This window comes from Bos taurus, chromosome X (genome assembly GCF_002263795.3).
Source record: "Bos taurus isolate L1 Dominette 01449 registration number 42190680 breed Hereford chromosome X, ARS-UCD2.0, whole genome shotgun sequence".
Taxonomy (NCBI): domain Eukaryota; kingdom Metazoa; phylum Chordata; class Mammalia; order Artiodactyla; family Bovidae; genus Bos; species Bos taurus.
The window spans coordinates 36,102,749-36,120,588 of NC_037357.1; the positions used below are offsets into that span (position 1 = coordinate 36,102,749).

Genomic DNA, 17,840 nt, shown 5'->3' on the forward strand with positions numbered 1-17,840 from the left:
AGTCTTATTCTTCCTCATCTCCAGGTCTGTGGGTTCTGGGGTGCCACAACTCAGACTTTCGAAACAGAGGCATGACAGCCTTACTGAAGGTTGATAGTTGTGACAGGAACGTTGGCGATTATTATGACACATATGAAGATATTCCAACCTTGCTGAGTGACGACAATGTCATTGAACCCAGAAGCTTCTCCAAGAATTCAAGGTACCCTAGCACTAGGCAAAAGCAATTCAAACCCACCATGACTCCAGAAAATGACATGGAGAAGATTGACCCTCAGTCTGGAGAGAAAATGCAGCTGCTTACAGAACAAAGTGTCTCCTCTAGTGATCTGTTGATGCTCTTGGGACAGAATCCTACTCCACACAGATTATCCTTATCTGATCTCCAAGAAACCAGAAATGAGGCTACTGATCATTTACCTGGACCAACAGAAAGAATCAAGGGCCCATCCCCATCTGAAGTGGCACATCTTAGACCAGAGCTGCATCACAGTGGGGAAAGAGTATTTACTCAAGAGCCAGAACTGCCAGTAAGATTAAATGAGAATTTGGGAACAACTATAATGGCAGAGTTGAACAAACTTAATTTAAAAATTTCAAGTTCATCAAACAATCTAATGCCTTTACCAACAATTCCATCAGACAAGTTGTCAGCAGGTACTAAAAAGACAGGTTCCTTCGGACCCCCAAATATGCCAGTTAATTTTAATAGTCAATTAGGTGCCATTGTATTTGGCAAAAATTTATCTCATGTTATTGGATCACGTGTACCTTTGGGCTTGAGTAAAGAAGATAATAATTCCAAGTTGTTAGAAGCAGCTTTAATGAATAGTCAAGAAAGTTCACTGGGAGAAAATGCATTATCACTGGAGAGTGATAGGCTATTTAAAGAGGAAAGAGTTCATGGACCTGTGTCATTGAACAAAGATGATGCTTTATTTAAAGTGAATATCTCTTTGGTAAAGACAGACAAGGCACCAGCTAACTCAACAACTAATAGAAAGACTCACATTGATGACCCAACAGTATTAATTGAGAATAGTACATCAGTCTGGCAGGATATTGTAATAGACAGTAATACCAACTTTCAAGAAGTGACTTCTTTGATTCATGATGAATTGTTTATGCACAAAAATACTACATCTTTTGGACTAAGCCATATGTCAAATAAAACTACTTCATCCAAAAAAAGGGAAATGATCCACCAAGAAAAAGAAGGCCCTAAGCCACTAGATACAAAATATCCAGATACACCATTCTTCAAGACTCTGTTTTTGCCAGATTCAACAAACGTGATAAAAAGGACCCACGACAAGAACTCCCTAAGCTCTGGGCAAAGGCCCAGTCCAAAGCAATTAACATCATCAGTATCAGAAAACTCTGTGAAAGATCAGAATGTCTTATCAGAAAAGAATAAGGCAGTAGCAGGAGAGGATGAATTTAGCAACAACACCAGCCTCAAAGAGATGATTTTTCCAAATACCAAAAGCATAGTTCTTACTAACTTGGCTAATGTCCAAGAAAATGATACAGACAATCAAGGAAAAAAATCCCAGGAAGAAACAGAAAAGAAAGAGACATTAATCCCTGAGAACACAGTTTTGCCTCAGGTGTATACAGTGATTGGAACTAAGAATTTCCTGAAGAATCTCTTTTCACTGAGCACTAAGCAAAATGTCAGAGGTTTAGATGAAGAGACATATACTCCAGGACTTCAAGACAACAGGTCATTAAGTGATTCGGCAAAAAGAGCCAGGATTCATGCAGCCCATTTCTCAAAAGGAAGGGTGGAAGCAAACGTGGAAGGCTTAGGGAATCAAACAAAACAAATGGTAGAGAAATCTCCAAGCACTACAAAACTGTCTCCTATCCCAAGTCAGCAGGATGCAGTTCCTCACCGTGATAAGCGGGGTTTGAAACAATCCAGACTCCCACGAGAAGAAGTAAAGCTTGAAAGGGGGGTAACTCTGAATGACACCTCAACTCAGTGGTCCAAAAGCATGAAACATTTGACCCAGGGTACCTTCACACAGATAGAACACAACAAGATGGAGAAAAGGACCATTACTCAGTCCTTCTTACCAGATTGTTCTTTGAGGAGTCATAGGTCAATTAGACCTACAGATGTGACCAAGATCCCACCTCAACATAACTCTTCTCATCCTCCAGCATCAACCTATGGTTATAACTTGGGGGCAAGTCATTCTGGGGTCCAAGAAACCAGTCATTTCTTACACGGAGCCAAGAAAAATAATCTTTCTTTAGCCTTCCTAACATTGGAAGTGATCGGAAGTCAAAGAAAGAGCAGCACCCCGGGGAAACAGGCCACAAATCCACTCATGTACAAAAAACTTGAGAACATGTTTCTGTTGAAACCAGGCTTGTCTGAAGCATCTGGGAAAGTTGTTCATCAGGAAGACTTGCCTACAAAAACTAGCAAGGTTTCTCCTGCCCACCTGGATCTCAGGGAAGAGATCTTCCTTCAGAAAACACAGGGACTTGTTAAATTGAATAAAGTCTACAGGACTGGAAAAGTGCCATCTCTGAAATGGACAACAGAAAGCTCTGAAGAGATTCCCTCCAAGCTGCTGGGTCTCCTTGCTTGGGATAACCAGTCAGCTACCTTGATACCAAAAGAAGACTGGAAATCCCTAGAGAGGTCACACAAACTCACGTCTTTGAAGACAAAAGATATCACTTTGCCCCTAGACCCTAGTGAAAACTATTATTCAATAGCAGTAACAAATGAAGGAGAAGATAAGGCCCAAAGAGAAGCTCCCTGGCCAAAGCAAGGAGGGACTGGAAGGGTGTGCTGTCAAAATCCACCAATCTTGAAACGCCATCAAAGGGAGATAACCCTTACTACTTTTCAGCCAGAGCCAGACAAAACTGACTATGATGATACTTTGTCAATTGAAACAAAGAGAGAAGATTTTGACATTTATGGTGAAGATGAAAATCAGGACCCCCGCAGCTTTCAAAAGAGAACACGCCACTATTTTATTGCTGCAGTGGAGCGGCTCTGGGATTATGGGATGAGTAGATCCCCCTACGCACTAAGAAACAGGTATGGGTCCATTGATTATTCCTTTGTGCTACTGTTGTGACCTTTGACTTGACCAGGTACTGAAACAATAGGGAAGGCACAATCAATCTGCAGCAATGAGACTCCAAAGACTGTTTTATAGAGGAAGCTGAGAAGCAAGTGGCAAAGTCTAGATGAAGCTGAGGAGCAAATGGGAGGTTAGGTGGTGACACTAACAATGAGGGTTACAGGATGGTAAATCCAGGTAGCATGAAACTCTTACTCTGGTGGGATGGAGAAGAAGAGGGGTCTACAAAAGGGTAGAGAGGTCAGAGTCAAGAAGCAGCCACGTGGAACAGGAAGGAAGTCAGCCTCACCTAACAGCTTATGAGCTGCTGGGTAAGGCTTAATCTCCTGAGTGCGCCCTGATAGACACAGCAGGAAGCAGTGAAGTGTGTGGTAATGGGACTGAGGTGGCAGGGGAGGTCGTTTTCCAAAGTACTGGGGATCCAGAGGGCAAAATGAGAGAATTTCAGTGTTAAGGGAGCAGAAGGAGGTTGGTCAGGGGAGAGAACACAGAAATTTGAAAGATAAACATAAGGAGAGTAAATCAGCCAACAAATATTTATTGAGCACCTGCTACATGCCAGGCACTTGCACAGACACTGGAGAATAGCAAAGCAGGAGCTTATATTCTGCTGGGAAAAGCAAAAGGCAATAAAGTAGTAAAAAACTAAATAAGGGAATCTTGGTGCTGTTCAAAAAGTAGAATTGAATGATATGGTAGAGAGTGACAGGGGGTGTTACTTTCACTGTGGTGGTCAGAAACATTCTCTTTGTGCAGTTGATGCCTAAATGATGATAAGAGGTCAGCTAGGGACTTCCCTGGTAGTCCAGTGACTAAGACTCCACAGTCCCAATGCAGGGTGCCAAGGTTCAATCCCTGGTCAGGGAACTAGACCCCAAATGCCACAAATAAAGATCCCACATGCTGCAACTAGGACCCAGTGCAGTCACATAAATTAAAAAACAAACAAAAATGAGGTCTGCTAACCAAAGTTTGAGAGAAGACATTTTCAGTAGAGGGAACAGGAAATGCAAAGACCCTGCAAATGAAACAAGTTTAGCATGCTTGAGGAACAAAAAAGGACCAGCATGAGTGGAGTACAGTAAAGAAGTCTGTGCAGGGGTAGGGCAGAGGTGAGTGACCACACCATCGTGGTTATCCAGGACATTACTGCCTTTTTTGTACAGATCTTCTGTGTATTCTTGCCACTTCATCTTAATATCATCTGCTTCTGTTAGGTCCATACCGTTTCTGTCCTTTATTGTGCCCATTTTGCATGAAATTTTCTCTTGGTATTTCCAGTTTTCTTGATGAAATCACTAGTCTTTCCCATTCTATTGAACAGGGTGGTGAGGGTGAAAATAAAAAGAAATGTAAGGATGTTGAGTATAATTTAAAGATAAGCAGAGAAGGCTTGCTGTTAGATTGAGGATGGGGAGGAATGGTGAGAGAAAACTGAAAAATGTTTTGTTTTTCTCCTGAGCAACTAGGTGGAAGCTGGTGACATTTAATGAGATGTGGAAGCCATGAAGCAGAACAGATTTATTTGAGGAGACACTCAAGGGTCTGTTTTGTACACATTTAATTTGACATGCCTACTAGATATCCAAGTCAGATGTGGAGTAGGCAGTTTGATATATGAGTCTTGAAACCAAAGAAGTGGTTTGTGCTAAAAGATACCAATTTGAGCATTATAATCATATTACTAACATTCAAATAAGATTTCATGGGATGATAATGGAATAAAAGTAGCTGTAAACCATGCCTGCTTTAAGGGCTACATCCTCAAAGTAATGGTAAACCAGTTAAACTTGTACTTCATTGACTTATAGCCCAGTTTTCGGTCATGTGTATTGTCCATTAAATCCCTATCCTTGATCATAATTTAAGCAAGTCTTGAATTTGCAGTGCCTGCAGACATCTGGTAGAACACATAAAACCTCTCATGGAAGAAACCAAAATTCTAGGCCTCAGGTTATTTTCACAAATACTCGAGATACAATTTCCAGAACACAAAAATGCTGGGTACAAAACAAGAGAAGTAAGCAAGAGGCCACAGAAACAATAGAGAGTCAAATACAAACTCACAGACTGAAGATCTCAGAATCACCAGATACAATTAAAACACGAAAGCATCATGTAGAAAGAATTGGTGAAGTAGTAGGTAAATAAAAAAGAAATAATATGAAATGCAGAATGCATAAATTTTAAAATGTAATATAGAAAAGAGATAATAAAGGTTATGTGTTCTAAGTCACTTTAGTCATGTCCGACACTTTGCGACCCCATGAACTATAGCCAGCCAAGCTCCTCTGTCCTTGGCATTCTCCAGGCAAGAATAATGGAATGGGTTGCCATGACCTCTTCCAGGGGATCGTCCCAATCCAGGGATCAAACCTGTATCATCCAGCAGTGGCCGCAGGACTGGAAAAGGTCAGTTTTCATTCCAATCCCAAAGAAAGGCAATGCCAAAGACTGCTCAAACTATCACACAGTTGCACTCATCTCACACACTAGCAAAGTAATGCTCAAAATTCTCCAAAACAGGCTTCAACAGTATGTGAACCGTGAACTTCCAGATGTGCAAGCTGTATTTAGAAAAGGCAGAGGAACCAGGGATCAAATAGGCAACATCCGTTGGATCATCAAAAAAGCAAGAGTTCCAGAAAAATATCTACTTCTGCTTTATTGACTAGGCCAAAGCCTTTGACTGTGAGGATCACCACAAACTGTGGAAAAATCTTAAAGAGGTGGGAATACTAGACCACCTGACCTGCCTCTTGAGAAATCTGTATGCAGGTCAGGAGGCAACATAGAACTGGACATGGAACAACAGACTGGCTCCAAATAGGGAAAGGAGTACGCCAAGGCTGTATATTGTCACCCTGCTTATTTAACTTATATGCAGAATACATCATGAGAAACGCTCGGCTGGATGAAGCACAATCTGGAATCAAGATTCCCAGAAGAAATATCAATAACCTCAGATATGCAAATGACACCACCCTTATGGCAGAAAGCGAAGAAGAACTAAAGAGCTTCTTGATGAAAGTGGAAGAGGAGAGTGAAAAAGTTGGCTTAAAGCTCAACATTCAGAGAACGAAGATCATGGCATCTGGTCCCATCACTTCATGGGAAATAGATGGAGAAACAGTGGAAACAGTGTCAGACTTTTTTTGGGGGGTTCCAAAATCACTGCAGATGGTGACTGCAGCCATGCAGTTAAAACACGCTTGCTCATTGGAAGAAAAGTTATGACCAACCTAGACAGCATTTTTTTTTTCTGTAAAGTTGTTTATTTTTTAATTTTATTTTATTTTTAAACTTTACATAATTGTATTAGTTTTGCCAAATATCAAAATGAATCCGCCACAGGTATACAGCATTTTAAAAAGCAGAGACATTACTTTGCCAACAAAGGTCCATCTAGTCAAAGCTATGGTTTTTCCAGTAGTCATGTATGGATGTGAGAGTTGGACTATTAAGAAAGCTGAGCACTGAAGAATTGATGCTTTAGAACTGTGGTGTTGGAGAAGACTCTTGAGAGTCCCTTGGACTGCAAGGAGATCCAACCAGTCCATCCTAAAGGAAATCAGTCCTGAATGTTCATTGGAAGGACTGATGTTGAAGCTGAAACTCCAATACTTTGGCCACCTGAGGAGAAGAACTGACTCATCTGAAAAGACCCTGATGCTGGGAAAGATTGAGGGCTTGAGGAGAAGGGGACGACAGAGGATGAGATGGCTGGGTGGCATCACTGACTCAACAGACATGAGTTTGAATAAACTCCAGGAATTGGTGATGGACAGGGAGGCCTGGCATGCTGCCGTTCATGGGGTCTCAAAAAGTCAGACACGACTGAGTGACTGAACTGAACTGAATTGGCAGGCAGGTTCTTTATCACTAGTGCCACCTGGGAAGCCCAAAGATTTTAGCCAGCTTTATTTTCCAAAGATGGATGTGCCAAGATATCCTGTCCTACATGCTTCTTGTACAATGTGACCTTGCCATTCTCCCTTTCAAAAGGTAGTCCAATTCCCCTCCTTTTGATCTGTGCTGGCAACGAATAGAATATAACAGAAACGTGTGATCTGTAGATATAGTGGAAGTGATGCTATTTGATTCCCAAGGCTTTCTCAGAAAGTACAGATGTACTGATGTGAGAGTTGGACCATAAAGAAGGCTGAGCACCAAAGAATTGCTTTCAAACTGTGGTGGTGGAAAAGACTTTTAAGAGTCCCTTGGACTGCAAGAAGATCAAACCAGTCCATGCTAAAGGATATCAACCCTAAATATTCACTGTAAGGACTTATGCTAAAGCTGAAGCTCCAATACTTTGACCACCTGATGTGAAGAGCCGACTCATTGGAAAAGACTCTGATGGGAAAGACTGAGGGCAGGAGGAGAAGGGGGTGACAGAGGATAAGATGGGTGGATGGCATCACTGAGTCAGTGGACCTGAATTTGAGCACACTCTGGGAGAGAGTGAAGGACGGGAAAGCTTGGTGTGCTGTAGTCCATGGGGTCACAAAGAATTGGACGCAACTTAGTGACTGAACAACAACAACCTCAGAAACTATCATGCAGCTTATGTCTATCCCTTCAGACGCTCTCTCTGACTGAGAGTCCTGACTGAGTCCAACTTTCCAGCATTCTCCATCAAGGCAATAGACATGTGAATGAAGCCATTTTGGACCCTCCAGACCAGCCCAGATGCCAGTTGAATACCACTGAGTGACATTAGACACCACGAAGAGTGAAACTATTACTTTGCCATGCCCTGCTGGAACTCCAGACTTAACAGAATTGACAAGTACAATAAAAAACAGTTGTTGTTTTAAGCCACTAAATTTTTGAGGTAGTCTGTGATACAACAACATATAATCAGAAGAAAGAGGATAGAATGTGAAGGACTAACATATTTTTAATTGAAATCCCAAAAGGAAAGAGTGATTAGAGAAGAAACAACTACCAAATTATTCAGAAATTCCACTCCTGAGTATATATCCAAAGGAAATGAAAACAAAAACTCAAAAAGATACATGCACCCCAATGTTCATAGCAGCATTATTTAGAATTGTCAAGATATGAAAGCAACCTAAGTATCCATCAACAGATGATTGATTAAGAAGGTGTGGTATACATACACACTGGAATATTACTCAGTCATGAAAAATAATGGAATTTTGCCATTTCCAACAACATGGATGAATCTAGAGGGTATTATGCTTATGTTATCATATGTTATCACATACATGTGGAAGCTGACAAATAAATGAATGAATATGCAAAACAAAAACAGATTCATAGATATAGAGAACAGACTTGTGGTTACCAGTGAGAAGAGGGTGAGGGGAGAAGAGGGATGTGGCTAGGGGACTGAAAGTTACAATCTACTATATATAAAAAGGATAGATTGCAAGAGTGTGTTGTACAGCACAGAGAAATACAGCCATTATCTTGTGGTAACTTTAAATGGAGTATAATCTATAAAAAAAAAAACAAAAAACAAAACTGTTGAGTTACCATGTTGTACACCTGAAACCAATATGATGTTGTAAATCAACTATACTTCAATGTTTTAAAAAATCGGATAGACTTAACTCCAACTATTTTTTTAAGTAAATGTAGATAAATTAAATGTATCAGTTAAAACATAAAAATGTGGCTTCCCTGGTGGTCCAGTGGTTAAGAATCTGCCTGCCAATGCAAGGGACATGAGTTTGATCCGTGGTCTGGGATGATCCCACAAGCATGAGACAACTAAGCCCGGGCTCTCAAGCTCACCAGCCGCGACTTCTCAGCCTGCATGCTGCAACTACTGAAGCCTACACACTTAGAGTCCATGCTCCACAACAAGAGAAGGCACTGAAACAAGAAGCCCACACACCTCAATGAAGACCCAGCCCAGCCCAAATTTAATTGGTTAAAAACAATTTTCAAAACAAAACAGAAAAGTGTCAGACTTCCTTAAAAATTTGTGCAAACTATATATTGTTAATAAGAGACACACTTAAAATCTAAGGATCTAAGTTAAGTAGAATTGTTACCAAAAGAGTATGTGGGTAGGGTCCAGCTGCTCGCCACTCAAAAGCTGGTAAACAGACCAGGCTGGTGGAAAGGAAAGTTTGCTTTATTTCAGATGCTGGCAACTGGTGATGGGGAGGGTGGCAAACATCTGTCCAAAGGCTGATCCCACAACCCCCCACCCCATGACAATCAGGGGGTGAGACTGTTTATAGACAGAATTGGGGGTGGGAAGGTTACAAGCAGAAAAAGCACAGTCATCTCTAACAGTCATCTTCAATTTTTCATCAGTGGTCTGACTAGCATTATCTTCAATGTTTTAGGTACAGTTAATCTGCAGTTCTGGGCTGCACTTGTTCCCATTTATTTGCAGTCAATTCTTGGAATTGTGGCAACTCAAGTCATGGGTACAGTCTGGTGATCAAGTAGTTAACTTCTCCACCTGGTGTTTTGGTATCTATAAGAGAACTCACAGGATATGGCTCAGAAGATCATCTACAGCCCTTGAAAAAGAACTAAAGGTCCCTGACTATGCTTAATGGCTACATTATATTATTTAGTCTCCTTAGACTGTTTTCCTTTGTTTCAGCATTTCTCACTTCTCTGATTAAACTTATTCTTTGACTAAAGTTTTCCACAGGCAAAAAGCAGGCAGAAGACATGGGGGGAGGCAAGGATCATAGAGTCCTGCTCTGTTTCAATCCCCCTTTTTCTTTGATACTCCTCAATCTTGAGGAGGAACAGATACTGAATAAGAAAGGCAATAAACTTTCATTGTACCTGGACAAACATTTGAAAATTACTAGACATATTACAGTGAGTATAATAATCAAAATCCACCTTCATACTATTTCTCTTTTTTGTCTTTATGATTAAAGCAGATGTACAATGTATGTTTAATAGGCTACGAACAGGCTGTTTTGGTTAGCCTAAAGTTCAGATTAAATCCTGTTATTGGCCGGAATGACTTTTCCATACCTCAATATGTGAATATTTTTTCCATCATTTTTCCTTTTTAAGTTGTAATTCTTTCCATAGAGAGTATTGATAATCAATATATTTTCCCAACATTGCCAGAGTGGTTCATTTGCCTGCTCTGGGTCTAACCATGTCCCTTGGTGCTCCTTTTTATGTATATATTTGCCTAGTTGTCCACCTTAGGGGAAAACTAATCAGGTATCATGAACAGGCTCAGAGGTTAATAGGGAAATGCTTTATAGGCCATACATTTTAGCATTCATACCCAACTGTCACACAAACATAGACATGTGCTTTAAGTAGTACACATAAAGCCAGCAGTGCTACACATCATGAGCAGCTATACTCTGTGACAACTTTACTGGACAGTTTTTCCATCCTGAACACTGGCGTCAAAAGTATGATTAGAAACAAAAAAAATGACTTTCCATTAAAAGTCTCTGTTACCAAAATCAGATCAATATTTCAGGAGAACTTTGTTTTCTTAAGAGAAAAAAACCAACTTCAGTCTTGCATCAGGTTACTGTTCATAAAATCCATATACCTAATTAAATCTAGTCTAATTTTAATCCTGATAATGTACACAATTCTTTTTTTTTTTTTTTCAAAATTCCTTTTTCACAAACCTTTGGTCACTTTCTAGATCCAAACAACTTTGTCCTGTATTTCCTCATCTAGAAACAAACAACTATAGGACAAAATTATTGTCATCATTTTTCCTCAACAAAAATACCTCCATTCTTTATACCTTTGTTGAGAGCACATATCCTACTTGCTTTACATACCAAAATGTTTTGCTTATCATTTTTACACACCACAATTTTAACTCTTGAAAATTTTAATAAAACCAAGAAACAAGTGCTTGAAATGTTACACCAGCATTTTCTGATTGGCAAACTTAAGAACATATTTCATAACCTCAGAAAACACTTTTTTTTCATAGCATAATTTTTATTCAGTGGTACAATATGCCTGTTTAATAAATCAAAACATCTTAAGTTTCCCTCTTGGTCTTAGGAGAATACAAAAGTCGGTAATCAGTTTATAGATTATAGCCAGAATAGCGAAATTATACATTCAATTTTAAAGGCTTTTTTCCTTGTTTTCTTTGCACAATTAACCCAAGGCTGAAGATCCAGGCAAAGTGGACTGTGTTTGTCTTTTAAGGACATGATAAGCATCAATCTCAAACTTACTCCCAGGCATATTTTTGTTTTCCCAGGGTCCGAAAAAAGTGTTTTATCAAGTTAGCTTTCCCCAACTGCGTATGCAAAAAGAACGGGTTTTTTGAATTTCAAGAGTTTCATTTTAACCAGTTTTCTCCAGAGTCTAAAGAATACTGTAGCCATACATTGTCCAAAAAAGAAAAAAATCATCTTTCTTTTTTTAGTCATAAATTCACAACTAAATTTTTTCTTATTGAATTGAACCTGAATTTCCCATTCTACATAAGACAGCAAGAGTACCAATCATACAAATGGAATACACACCCACACACCAAATGACAGATCTGTCATAAACCCTTTCTGAGGGTGTCTGGTACGAAGTCCCAAACCCAACACAAATGGTCCTCAGTGGTAGTTAAATGTCAGAACCAATTGGCAAAGTACCGAAATGACATTTGGTGGTCATAAACTGTCCTCAACAGCAGTCAGATATCAGAACCAATTAGCAAGAATGCCCAAAAGCACTTCATGCTCACAAACAGTCCTCAATGGCAGACAGACATCAGAACCAATTGGCAAAAATGCCCAAATAGCAGTCAGAGTTCATAAACGATCCTCAACATCAGACACATGTCAGAACCAACTGGCAAGAATGCCCAAACAGTACCTCGTGTCCCAAATAGTTCTCAACATCAGACACACATCAGAACCAACTGGCAAGAATGCCCAAACAGCACTATTGCTCACAGTCCTCATAGCAGTCAGAATCAATTGGCCAGAAGGCCCAAATAGCACTAGCACTCACAAATGGGAAGGTTGCCCGTGTGCACACTGGTGGACTTACCTGGTCTTGGAGCTCGTCATCCCATCCCAAGTGCAAGTTTCCATTCCACCAAGAAAAGCATAAGTTGGCAGTCAGTGCTGAGCAGGGTAGAAACAGGGAGGATCCTCAAATCAAATGGCTTTGGCAACTGCTAGGAATGTCCCCCAAATCCCCTACCTGGGGCTAGCTAGCCATGAGCAGCAGGCTCATACATTGTCATAGCTATAGCTCTCCCCTGGAAGACCCAGGAACGCCAGGTGCCATAAAAGTGCAGGAGACAGCCATAACCAGACATAGCCAGCAGTGGCCAGCCATAACCAGCAGTGGCCAGCCATAACCAGCCATAGTCAGCAGTAGCCAGCCATAACCAACCATAGCCAGCAGTGGCCAGCCTTAACCAGCCATAGCCAGCAGTAGCCAGCCCCACTTTTGTCGCCAAATCTATTACCGAAAGGTATGTGGGTGGGGTCCAGCTGCTCGCTGCTCAAAAGCCAGTAAACAGGCCAGGCTGGTGGAAAGGTGCTTTATTTCAGATGCCGGCAATTGGGTGGGGGAAGATGGCAGACATTTGTCCAAAGGCTGACTCCCCACCCCCCAACAAGCAGGGGTGAGAGCTTTATAGACAGAGTTGGAGCAGGGGGGTCTACATGCAGAAACAGCATAGTCATCTCTAACAGTCATCTTCAGTTGGTCATCAGTGGTCTGACTAGCATCATCTTCACTGTTTTAGGTAAAGTTAATATGCAGTTCTGGGGTACACTTGTTCCCACTTCCTTGTAGTCAGTTCTCAGAATAGCAGCAGCTCAAGTCTTGGGTACAGTCTGGTGATCATGTAGTTAACTTCTCCACCTGGTATTTTGTTATCTATAAGAGAGCTCACAGGATATGGCTCAGAATGGTATCTATAGCATTTGACAACTTGTCCAAAGGAAATAAAGGTCCTTGACTATGCTTAATAACTACATGATTATTATTTAGTCTCCTTAGACTATTTTCCTTTATTTAAGCATTTTTCACTTCTCTGATTAAATTTATTCTTTGACTAAAGTTTTCCACAGGCAAAAGGCAGGTAGAAGACATGGTGGGGAGGGGCAAGGATCATAGAGTCCTGCTCCATTTCAGAATGTAAATTTTAAAGCAAGAGTTCTGTAGAGATAAACAGGAAATGTTATAATATAAAAGAGCCAATTCAATAGGCAGCCATACATTCTTAAGTTACTATGAACCTTATAATATGGAGAAGGAAATGGCAACCCACTTCAGTGTTCTTGCCTGGAGAATCCCAGGGACGGGGGAGCCTGGTGGGCTACAGTCCATGGGGTGGCAAAGAGTCGGACACAACTGAGCAACTTCACTTCACTTATAATATGGCTTTAAAATACACCAAGTAAAACTTGACAGAATTAGAGAAATAGATAAATTTCCAGTCGTTTTTAGAGACAGCTGACTTAAAAAGCATTGATGTCCAGATATGCAGATGACACCACCCTTATGGCAGAAAGCGAGGAAGAACTAAAGAACCTCTTGATGAAAATGAAAGAGGAGAGTGAAAAAGTTCGCTTGAAGCTCAACATTCAGAAAACTAAGATCATGGCATTTGGTCCCATCACTTCATGGCAAATAGATGGGGAAACAGTGTCAGACTTTATTTTGGGGGGCTCCAAAATCACTGCAGATGGTGATTGCAGCCATGAAATTAAAAGACGCTTACTCCTTGGAAGGAAAGTTATGACCAACCTAGATGGCATATTAAAAAGCAAAGACATTACTTTGCCAACAAAGGTCCATCTAGTAAAGACTATGGTTTTTCCAAAGGTCCATATAGTAAAGACTATGGTTTTCCCAATAGTCATGTATGGATGTGAGAGTTGGACTATAAGGAAGAAATGAAGAACCCCAGGGTTAGTAAAAGGAAAGAAATCTTAAAAATTAGGGCAGAAATAAATGCAAAAGAAACAAAAGAGACCATAGCAAAAATCAACAAAGCCAAAAGCTGGTTCTTTGAAAGGATAAATAAAATTGACAAACCATTAGCCAGACTCATCAAGAAACAAAGGGAGAAAAATCAAATCAATAAAATTAGAAATGAAAATGGAGAGATCACAACAGGCAACACAGAAATACAAAGGATCCTAAGAGACTACTATCAGCAATTATATGCCAATAAAATGGACTTGGAAGAAATTGAAAAATTCTTAGAAAAGTACAACTTTCCAAAATTGAAACAGGATGAAACAGAAAATCTTAACAGACCCATCACAAGCACAGAAATTGAAACTGTAATCAGAAATCTTCCAGCAAACAAAAGCCCAGGTCCAGACGGCTTTACAGCTGGATTCTACCAGAAATTTAGAGAAGAGCTAACACCTATCCTACTCAAACTCTTCCAGAAAATTGCTGAGGCCACCATCACCCTAATACCAAAACCTGACAAAGATGCCACAAAACAAGAAAACTACAGGCCAATATCACTGATGAACATAGATGCAAAGATCCTTAACAAAATTCTAGCAATCAGAATCCAACAACACATTAAAAAGATCATACATCATGACCAAATGGGCTTTATCCCAGGGATGCAAGAATTCTTCAATATCCACAAATCAATCAATGTAATACACCACATTAACAAATTGAAAAATAAAAGCCATATGATTATCTCAATAGATGCAGAGAAAGCCTTTGACAAAATTCAACATCCATGTATGATAAAAACCCTCCAGAAAGAAGGAATAGAAGGAACATATCTCAACATAATAAAAGCTATATATGACAAACCCACAGCAAACATTATCCTCAATGGTGAAAAATTGAAAACATTTCCCTTAAAGCCAGGAACAAGACAAGGGTGCCCACTCTCACCACTACTATTCAACATAGTTTTGGAAGTTTTGGCCACAGCAATTAGAGAAGAAAAAAGAAATAAAAGGAATCCAGATTGGAAAAGAAGAAGTAAAACTCTCACTGTTTGCAGATGACATGATCCTCTACATAGAAAACCCTAAAGACTCCACCAGAAAAGTACTAGAGCTACTCAATGAATATAGTAAAGTTGCAGGATATAAAATCAACACACAGAAATCCCTTGCATTCCTATACACTAATAATGAGAAAATAGAGAGAGAAATTAAGGAAACAATTCCATTCACCATTGCAACAAAAAAGAATAAAATACTTAGGAATACATCTACCTAAAGAAACTAAAGACCTATATATAGAAAACTATAAAACACTGGTGAAAGAAATCAAAGAGGACACTAATAGATGGAGAAATATACCGTGTTCATGGATCAGAAGAATCAATATAGTGAAAATGAGTATACTACTCAAAGCAATCTATAGATGCAATGCAATCCCTATCAAGCTACCAACGGTATTTTTCACAGAGCTAGAACAAATAATTTCACAATTTGTATGGAAATACAAAAAACCTCAAATAGCCAAAACAATCTTGAGAAAGAAGAATGGAACTGGAGGAAGCAGACTGCCTGACTTCAGGCTCTACTACAAAGCCACAGTCATCAAGACAGGATGGTACTGGCACAAAGACAGAAATATAGATCAACAGAACAAAATAGAAAGCCCAGGGATAAATCCATGCACCTACGGACACCTTATCTTTGACAAAGGATGCAAGAATATACAATGGAGAAAAAACAACCTCTTTAAAAAGTGGTGCTGGGAAAACTGGTCAACCACTTGGAAAAGAATGAAACTAGAACACTTTCTAACACCATATACAAAAATAAACTCAAAATGGATTAAAGATCTAAACGTAAGACCAGAAACTATAAAACTCCTAGAGGAGAACATAGGCAAAACACTCTCCGACATACATCACAGCAGGATCCTCTATGACCCACCTCCCAGAATATTGGAAATAAAAGCAAAAAGAAACAAATGGGACCTAATTAAAATTAAAAGCTTCTGCACAACAAAGGAAACTATAAGCAAGCTGAAAAGACAGCCTTCAGAATGGGAGAAAATAATAGCAAATGAAGCAACTGACAAACAACTAATCTCAAAAGTATACAAGCAACTCCTGCAGCTCAATTCCAGAAAAATAAACGACCCAATCAAAAAATGGGCCAAAGAACTAAACAGACATTTCTCCAAAGAAGACATACATATGGCTAACAAACACATGTAAAGATGCTCAACATCACTCATTATCAGAGAAATGCACATCAAAACCACAATGAGGTACCATTTCATGCCAGTCAGAATGGCTGCTATCCAAAAGTCTACAAGCAAGAAATGCTGGAGAGGGTGTGGAGAAAAGGGAACCCTCTTACACTGTTGGTGGGAATGCAAACTAGTACAGCCACTGTGGAGAACAGTGTGTAGATTCCTTAAAAAACTGGACATAGAACTGCCATAGGACCCAGCAATCCCACTGTACCCCAATGTTCATTGCAGCACTGTTTATAATAGCCAGGACATGGAAGCAACCTAGATGTCCATCAGCAGATGAATGGATAAGAAAGCTGTGGTACATACACTCAGTGGAGTATTACTCAGCCATTAAAAAGAATACATTTGAATCAGTTCTAATGAGGTGGGTGAAACTGGAGCTGATTATACAGAGTGAAGTAAGCCAGAAAGAAAAACACCAATACACTATACTAATGCATATATATGGAATTTAGAAAGATGGTAACGATAACCCTGTATGTGGGACAGCAAAAGAGACACAGATGTATAGAACAGACTTTTGGACTCTGTGGGAGAGGGCGAGGGTGGGATGATTTGGGAGAATGACATTGAAACATGTATAATATCATATGTGAAATGAATCACCAGACCAGGCTTGATGCATGATACAGGATGCTTGGGGCTGGTGCACTGGGATGACCTTGAGGGATGGTATGGGGAAGGAGGTGGGAGGGGGGTTATGAATGGGGAACTCGAGTACACCCATGGCAGATTCATGTTGATGTATGGCAAAACCAGTACAATATTGTAAAGTAATTAGCCTCTACTTAAAATAAATAAATTTATATTTAAAAAACAGGAAAAAACAAAATAAAAGCAATGAAGCAAAACAGAAATAAATCTCTTAACAAGTATAATAATAAATATGCAAAATAAATAATTTTATAAACATCAAAAAAAAAAAAAAAAACCTGAGCACCAAAGAATTGATGCTTTTGAACTGTGGTGTTGGAAAAGACACTTGAGAGTCCCTTGGACTGCAAGGAGATCCAACCAGTCCATCCTTAAGGAAATCATTCCTGAATATTCATTGGAAGGACTGATGTTGAAGCTGAAACTCCAATACTTTGGCCACCTGATGTGAAGAACTGACTCATTTGAAAAGACCCTGTTGCTGGGAAAGATTGAGGGCAGGAGGAGAAGGGGACGACAGAGGGTGAGATGGTTGGATGGCATCACCGACTCAATGGACATGAGTTTGAGTAAACTCCAGGAGTTGGTGATGGACAGGGAGGCCTGGCATGCTGCAGCCCATTGGGTCACAAAGAGCCGAACACGACTGAGCAACTGAACTTAACTGATGTCCAAACCATCAATAAAGAACTTGACTCTTAAACAACACCAGTTTGAACTAAGAGGGTCAACTTAAACGAGTGTATTTTTCAGTAGTAAATACTACAGTACTATACAGTCTGAGGTTGCTTGCATCCTTAGATACCAAGGAACCAAGAATAGAGAGGGGTAAGTATAAATTATACTCAGATTAATCCCTTTGTTGGTCAAGGATCAATTGTAGAAGATTTGAACATAATTAACAAA

The 17,840-nt window shown here is 39.8% G+C and overlaps 1 protein-coding gene across 4 annotated transcripts in view; it reads left to right on the top strand.

The window, feature by feature from the left end:
• F8 (coagulation factor VIII) overlaps positions 1-17,840 on the top strand; it is a 142,168-nt gene that overhangs the window by 89,182 nt on the left and 35,146 nt on the right. For all 4 annotated transcript variants that reach the window (NM_001145508.1, XM_005227639.5, XM_024987720.2 and 1 more), the window contains 1 exon segment: positions 25-3,067. In NM_001145508.1, coding sequence (NP_001138980.1) covers positions 25-3,067 — 3,043 coding nt within the window.